At 40.8% G+C, this 8,713-nt stretch overlaps 1 protein-coding gene across 1 annotated transcript in view; it reads left to right on the top strand.

Annotated features, from left to right (window-relative positions):
• Nucleotides 1–610: 610 nt before the first annotated feature.
• LOC116675018 (B-cell receptor CD22) overlaps nt 611–8,713 on the top strand; it is a gene marked incomplete at its 5' end in the record, with an annotated part of 33,252 nt that continues 25,149 nt past the window's right edge. The window contains 2 exons of the mRNA XM_032507142.1: nt 611–977; nt 2,038–2,265. Of these exons, the coding sequence (XP_032363033.1) occupies nt 611–977; nt 2,038–2,265 (595 nt within the window). The remainder of the gene's footprint in view (nt 978–2,037; nt 2,266–8,713) is intronic.

Raw genomic sequence — 8,713 nt, 5'->3', positions numbered from 1 at the left:
GTGTGTCATCTACATGTCACACTCTCTGCCCTCTCCTCAGAGTTCTGCATTTCTCTACCAGTTTCCATTCACACTTGCAGCAGCCTGAGTGACACAGACAGAAAAGCAACCGAGCAAAGCAGATTCTTTTATTTCCACACCTTTACGCTTCTAATATTAATCTTCTGCCTTTTATTTTGGTGACACGGTTCAATACATTGCTGTTCCTTCACTGCCCCTCTGTATGATGTCCTTTCTCAGTGCACCTAGAGATTAACTGCAGAGCAGAGATCATGTGTTCAGCTCTGACTGTTCCTTAGCATTATACATTCTCATGGAAAACTGAACGATTTCACATTTCAACATTCCTCTGTTCACTTTGGCATAAACAAAAAATAACATTAATACTTGATTCATATACACATTTTTAAAAACTGTGTGGATCAGTGTTAAGCTCAGTTAGTAAAGCAGTCTGAGTTCAGTCAAGTTTGTCCACGTCCCAAAACAAGTTGGTCATTAGATTATCTTTGTCTCAACTGACTTGGGATGGGACACTGAAGCATCTTCACTACAAATGGCCGTCTGTCTCCTGATGTAGTTCTGAGTCTGATTGGCTTCCTGATGTGCTCTGTGTTCCAGTGATACAGGGTCAGGAGGACTGGGGGTGACTTACACCTCTACTCACATCTGTGCTGTTAAAGGATCAACAGTGGAAATACCCTGCAGCTACAAATACCCATACTGGTGGAAAGGCAGTACTACTACAGTTGAGACAAAGTTATGGTTTACTAAATGGAAGTATCATTATGTACCTGTTGATCTGAAAACTGAATCAGAATATTCAGGTCGTGTGCAGTACAGTGATAATGAGAAGGACTGCACTCTGAGAATCTCAGACCTGAGAGAGAGCGACTCAGCTGTCTACAAGTTCAGGTTCACAACAAACCAGGAAGGAGGAAGATATACTGGTTCACCTGGAGTCACTCTGTCTGTCACAGGTAACATTTCTATTCATATGTTAATTATTTCCAAATCTTCAAGATCTAGAAAACAAAAATATGAATATGTTGTGTGTATGTTGACAGTTTTGTCTAACACAACATTCATGTTCCTTCTTCACACATCCAGGTCTCCAGGTGATCTTCAAGTCTACCTGGCTGGAATGTCAGAGCAGTCGTTGTCTACCTAATAATTCTTCCTATGTCTGGTACAAGAATGGACAGGAGATTCCATCAGTAACATTATATTATTGTTATTATGTAAACAATTATTTAGACAGCTATTCCTGTGCTCTTCAAGGATATAAGGAGTTCCCCTCTCTTTCAGTGTGTGAGTTTACTCAACATTCTTCCAACACAACACCATTTAGTGGAGCCTTATAACTTCATGTAGTGTAGATTTAATATGGAAATTCCTATTGTGATTCCTCACACACTCTGGTTTACAAATGGTCAAAATGGTTTTATCTTTCAGGTCTCCGAGGTGAATCCTGCAACAGAGTGACGTACACTGACAGAAGCATCTGCGTCCCCAGAGGCTCTTCAGTGGACATTTCTTGCACATATAACAGTTACCAAGATCAAGTTGAATCAACATTCTGGTTCAGTCCTGAACGTAATCGAGGGCAGAATCCTTCCCAGCCTGGAGACCTTAGATTAGACTCCCAGTATGAAGGTCGTGTTCAGGTAAAAACAGAGAGAGGACGCTCCACTCTGAGAATCTCTGACCTGAGAGAGAGCGACTCAGCTGAGTATCACTTCAAGTTCATAACACCAAGCTTTGAATGGAGGAGCAGTTTACCTGGAACAACTCTGACTGTCACAGGTACTGATCAACACAAACTGATGGAAATACACCAACACAGTACATTTAAATTCACTGAACATGTTGATAACAATCAGTTTGAGAAATTACTTTTTAACAACAAAGTTCACATGATAAATAAAAAAAGTGGTACTGGTAATTGCTTGCTGCTACTTCTAGGAATTGTAACTGTTGTGGTGTTATTTATTTTTTTAAAACCCGTGATAAAATATTGTTTCTTGTTCTCATGTCCAGCTCTGCAGGTGCAGGTGATCAGAGTAACAGTCTATCAGTCTTGGACCAAGGCAGAGCTGAAGTGTCTCAGCAGCTGCAGTCCAGCTGGTCCTCTCTCCTACGTCTGGTTTAATAATGAAAGACACATTACCTGGGAGAAGACGTCTACCATTACAGTCTGGTTTGGTCCCACAGACGTCTTCTCCTGTGCGGTGAAAGGACATGAGAAGTCCCCGTCTCCTTCAGTGTGTGAGTTTACTGTGTCAGGACACAAACACACTGACATTACAATACAATGATGATTTCAGACGTAATCTCACTGGAGTCTTCTGATTCTTAATGTAGGTGCAGCAGGATTATTCATAGAAACAACAATCACTCATTTTATGTTTATTATTAAGACGCTCCATTACTTGATGATTTATGGTGTCATGGCCAAGAGCTCTAAATTATTTATTTATTTCCAAAATAAAACTCAAGGTTCACTCTTCACCCACAACAGAATCAGCAGAATTATTTACAGATGACAAGGAAGTGATCTGCACTCTGGAAGCTGCCAGGGACAAACACTAGGGATAGTTTAAAAGAAACAAAAGTGTTAATAATTAAATAATTCATATATTCATGTACTCTAATCTTTAAGTTATTCATGTTAATGTCTCCTCCAGATGGTCCAAAGCGTCCCTCTGTGTTAGTGAGTTCCTCTGCTGAGATAGTGGAGGGCAGTTCAGTGACTCTGACCTGTAGCAGTGATGCTAACCCAGCAGCTAACTACACCTGGTACAAGGAGAATGGAAATCCAGACCTTCAACGTCTCAGTGAAGGACAGCAGCTCGTCTTCAGCTCCGTCCAGTCCTCTGACTCTGGACAGTATTCCTGTACAGCTGAGAACAAACTTGGGAGGATGACATCTAACAATTTCTCTGTTAATGTGATGTGTGAGTTAAAGAGTTTATTTAAAATTAAAAAGCTTAAATCTGTCCAGTCTTTAGAGTAAAGGATTTGAACTGATCATAACTACTTCCTTCAGCTCTTGCTTTCCATTCACAGTCTTCTGATATTCACTGAGGAGCTCCAGGAGATTTTAGGGGTTTTGTGCAGTTTTAGGACTCAAACCATCACACATCAATGTAGTCAGACCACCTTCAAAGTCTAAATGTGAGTCACCTTTAACCTAGAGTAATCTCTGTTAACACATCTCCTCCAGATGGTCCAAAGCGTCCCTCTGTGTCAGTGAGTGCCTCTGCTGAGATAGTGGAGGGCAGTTCAGTGACTCTGACCTGTAGCAGTGATGCTAACCCAGCAGCTAACTACACCTGGTACAAGGAGAATCAAACACTGCCTCATGGACAACAAGACATCTACCATTTCACCTCCATCAGCTCTGAGGACAGAGGGAACTACTACTGCAAGTCTGAGAATCAGCACGGACACATCAACTCTACATCTCTATTCATAGATGTCCAGTGTAAGTATAAAACATTAGAACATTCAGACCTACTTATTATTTTACATATGAGTAAATTTCTTTGGGCCACTCATTACCTAAAAACTGGGCAAAAGCAGCAGACTTAGGAAGAATGCAGCTTTATTTGTACTTGTGCAGGTACATAATTAACGGACTCAGTTCAGGATTTGACTTGGTACGCAAAGTGATATTTTTTGTAGTAAATTACTTTAAGAAAAATAGTTCACCCTGTAATGTCTCCTCCAGATGTCCTAAGCGTCCCTCTGTGTCAGTGAGTCCCTCTGCGGAGATAGTGGAGGGCAGTTCAGTGAACTGACTGACCTGTAGCAGTGATGCTAACCCAGCAGCTAACTACACCTGGTACAAGGAGACTGAAGACTCACCAAAAGCATCAGGACGATCTCACCATCACTGATGTTAGACCTGACACAGTGGTGATTATTCCTGTGAAGCCCAGAACAGAAGAGGACGTCAGAGCTCCACCTTACATCTGACTGTTGTAGCAGGTACATTAAGTCATACTCACCCATTTCTCCCACAATCTTAACCTCCAGTTCTTTATCTACCTATCTATGACAAACAGATGTCAACATGAATACATTTGCAAATTAAATGTTTGCACAAAACAATATACTAACCACATTGTTGGAAGATCATTTTTTTATTTTAGACTTTAAGCAAAACTACTTACACATGAGTCGTTATGTGGAGCGTCTGTCTGAGGATATGATCTTATTTCTATTTATCAGTTGATAAAGGACACAAACAACGTGTAATTCCATAATGAATCGTCTGGTTTCATCACTGTTTCCCAGGTTCATGAAATCAGTACTGCTGGATCCCATCACTGCTATTTTCCTGGCTATTCATATTCCTCTGGCCTCCTATTTATTAGGTGAGCTTTCAGTGTTTACTGTGATGTCATTCAGTAACGCATCCTCAGTTCAGTATTTCGTTAGATTTGTATTGGATGAATGTTCATTCCTTCTCCTTTCCAGAAGAAAGAGGTCCTCTAAACGAATCACCGAGCAACCAGAGAGACCAGACAACCAAGCTCAGGTCAGAAGAAGAGTTCAGTCAGAGTCCTCTCTCACCTGGAAACATTTGAATAATGCTTCATGTCCTCTGCTAAATTATAAGGTGCTGAGACAGGGACACTGTAGAAATAATATAAACCTCTCCGTCTACACAGACATGATAGGGTTTGTAAATAAAGGGAAATTAGGCAATCCTTGAATTGTGTTTCCCTCTGCTGGTGATAAGTAGGCATTACACCGACAAAAACAGAAGTGACCTCAAACTTGTGGTTCACTTTTGGCTTTGAAAACGAGACTTGATCCCACAACAGAGAACATGAAATAAACGTTCAATCCATCCATCTTCATCCGCTTATCCGGTATCGGGTCGCGGGGGCAACAGCTCCAGTAGGGGACCCCAAACTTCCCTTTCCCGAGCCACATCAACCAGCTCCGACTGGGGGATCCCGAGGCGTTCCCAGGCCAGGTTGGAGATATAATCTCTCCACCTAGTCCTGGGTCTTCCCCGAGGCCTCCTCCCAGCTGGACGTGCCTGGAACACCTCCCTAGGGAGGCCCCCAGGAGGCATCCTTACCAGATGCCCGAACCACCTCAACTGGCTCCTTTCGACGCGAAGGAGCAGCGGCTCTACTCCGAGCTCCTCTCGGATGACTGAGCTTCTCACCCTATCTCTAAGGGAGACGCCAGCCACCCTCCTGAGGAAACCCATTTCGGCCGCTTGTACCCTGGATCTCGTTCTTTCGGTCATGACTGAAATGAAACGAAATTATGAAATAAACGTTGAAACCAGGAATTCGTAACGCATGGTGAAGTATTTGTAAATTCATTGAACTGCAGAACAAGCTCCTCACCTTTAACCCTGCAGATGGTTACATATGAGATTTTGTTTTACAGGCCAACACAAATCATACTTACAGGTCCATATTTAATTTTTTAAGTATAAACAAGTCGAGGTTCTATATAAAAACTGGTAAATGCATCAAAATGCTCCAATCACAGAGAAATGCACAGTATATAACTGTCCTTTAAACAAGCCGTTAGGATCCATACGGTTCTGATGTCCACAGTAATAATAATACAGATAGAAGTGCCACTGGACTGCTGTTACAGTAATTTTTCTGGTGAAAGTGATGGTGCAGAGATACATAGAGTGCAGATGCAGAAGACCCGGAAACGCTGACCAATCAGAGCAGACTATTGGGGTCAGGGGAGGGCTTAAAGAGACAGGCGCTAAAACGGAGCATTTCAGACAGAGAGTGAATAAAGGTATATTCAAACAGGCAGTATGAGGAAATTCAGGTGTCTTTTTAGAATTAAGGCATGAAACATGTTCTAGAAGAAATCCAAAATACAACTATGGACCTAAAAACGACCTCAGTATGGGACCTTTAAACACTGACCTATGTAGCTGAGGACTCTTGTCAATGTTCCCCGTCAGGAAAACATGGGTTCAGTGAATGACAGCCCTTCAGCTCCAGTCCAGAGAACTCCAGCAGAGCAGCAGGACGACCTTTGCTATGCCAGTGTGAGCTTCTCTAAAAACCAGGAAGAGGCTCTCTACTCCAACATCAGGCTAGCTCAGCCCCCCCGACACAAAGAGGAAGAGGAGGATGAGGATGTGGAGTACACTGCTGTCAACTTTAAGAGGGCCAGTGCTACCACAGAGTGAGAAATCAGAAAATGTTCTTTGCTGCACAAAGTTTGGAAATCAGTGTTTTTATTCCCACTGTTTTATTGCTGTTTCATCTGCTTTTCTTTTTTTTACCATGTCTTCAATTCAAATTGAGTGAGTTGTTTTAGTTTATTATTCTCTAAGTATGTTTGTCTTCATTCACAGATCAGGAACTCAAGAGGCTGCGGAGGATTTATCTGCACTGTACAGCACGGTCAGCAAACACCCCAGAGTTTGATCACAACACAAATCTTTGGTTTCTTTAGCAGTGTTCAAGCAGGTCAACACACATTTATCAATATATGAAGATTGAGTATTAAGCATTGTTATGACATGCAGCGTTACGTCTCTAGTGGCATCAGATAACGGCTGGTAAGCTTTTAATTCATTAATACACAATTTCCTGAAAGATCTTACTAAGGAGCAACGTTCTATTGCCAGTGTCAACAAATCTTGTCAAGTACATTTCTTTGTAAATTATATTTCTTTATCTCCTGTCTTATTTGTCTTTTCTTATTTATTCTTATTATTTTTTTTACTTCGTAGGATACCAATTTCAAAACTTAAATGGATTCTTTTTTACTCTGGTTTTGTATGTTTTCACACTGTTTTTCATCCTCTGGCTGCAGTTTGAGCCAGTGAATAGATTGCACTGATTTCTATTGTTTAAATAACCTGATATTTAATTGAATAAATATATTCAATTACTATATTGTTCTATCACCATTTTCTGCATTGTGTTCAGTGTTCAGATTAGGTTTAAAAAGTACTAGAAAGGGTTCCCTCTGTGTTGAGGAGTCTCCCTGGAGACATTTTGAAAGATTATTGGATGTTTCTGAGCTGTAGCAGTGATGCTAACCCAGCAGCTAAACACACCTGGTCACTGGTAGTAGTATTCACATCTTTTAATTCTGATATTCTCTATTAATAATAACACCCCTTGAAATGTAGCATCTTGTTTTCAAGGTAGTCCTTAAATGCAAAATATACAATATGATAAAACATCATGATAAAACATTGTATATTTATGAACTACATGTTTTTGTGTTCAAAAATCTTCATTTGTAAAGTAACTAGTAACTAAAAATATCAGATTGATGTAGGTGAGTAGTAGAAAGTAGCATAAAAAGAAAATACTCACCTAAAGTACAAGTTCCCTCAAATTTGTACATAAGCACATTACTTGAGTAAATACCTTCCACCACTGCATCTGGTACAAGAAGTACCAAACACTTCACACCGAGGACCTGCTCGTCTTCAGCTCCATCTGGTCCTCTGACTCTGGACAATATCACTGTTCAGCTGAGAAGACGTCTAATGTAAGTGTGTATTTATTAATGGGAAATGTGACAGCTTCTTCCCCGGAGTCCTTAAGTCTACGTGTATACCCTTGCCGACAGTATAATTTTGGCTGTAGCAGTTTTGTCTTTAAAACTTTTTCAACTCTGCTTGGAGGACGTGTTCCACACATGTGCATCAGGTCGCTATGCAACAATTTACTGTGTTGGCCACGTGGACAAGTCCTAGCCGCCACAACATTTTGGAGGTAAGGGATGTCTGCACAACTTGTTGTCTATTTGTTGTTAACGTGTTGTCTACGTGTTGTCTTACATGTTAGAAATCATGTGTATTTGAAGTGTTTGGCTTTCCATAGAACACAGCCTATGTGTAGCCTACTGTACATCCTCTGATGACAAAATGTAGTCTACATCACACAGAACCTCCCGTACTCGCAGATGCCGAAAGGAATATAGTTCACCCTGTAACATCCCACCTGTCCTGGCAGAGAAAGCCAGTAAAGTCCAACTCTTCCACAGCATGTCCAGTATATCTTATATGGTGTATTTTTACACATTGAAAAACATTAGCTTAGCTCTGTCAGACTGAGCTAGTTGTTACTTTGTATTGAATGAGTTGGATTGTATTGCATGTATTGTAGTTTGAACATCATGCCAGTTCCTCTCACTGCTGCAGAGGGCGATAGTGGGCAGGTGCAAGCTTTGGATTTCAGCTTTAAACTCTTTTCATTGATCAGTGATGAGTGTAAATAAAATGTAAATCAGTTGGTATGCTCTGACCTATTTCTCACTTGCCCAGTGTTGTCCATCTGTAAAACTTGTCCCAGTGTAATTAACTTCTTCTCTGGTGAACAACCTAAAACAGCAACTGCCTGATGGAGTAAAACGGACTCTGTCCTTCCACTGCAGCTCGACACTGTGTGTGTGTGTGTGTGTGTGTGTGTGTGTGTGTGTGTGTGTGTGTGTGTGTGTGTGTGTGTGTGTGTGACCTCACTTCTTCTTTCTGTACGAGCAACATGTATCTGTCATCATAGTGCTACTACTGGTCATACAGTGAACTCCACAGAATACCTTTAATTACTGTAAAGATGGGAAACAGAACTACAACAAACTATACATATTTTTTAATATTTATTTGTAGTGAAGTTATTTGCGTATACGTTTTTTTTTGGTGTACATGTACTTCATAGCTAGAATATATTTATTAAACATTGTCTTGGAA

Source organism: Etheostoma spectabile, unplaced genomic scaffold (genome assembly GCF_008692095.1).
Source record: "Etheostoma spectabile isolate EspeVRDwgs_2016 unplaced genomic scaffold, UIUC_Espe_1.0 scaffold00001397, whole genome shotgun sequence".
NCBI lineage: Eukaryota > Metazoa > Chordata > Actinopteri > Perciformes > Percidae > Etheostoma > Etheostoma spectabile.
The sequence above is the reverse complement of the archived record's forward strand: the minus strand, read 5'-3'. Positions and strand labels throughout refer to the sequence as shown.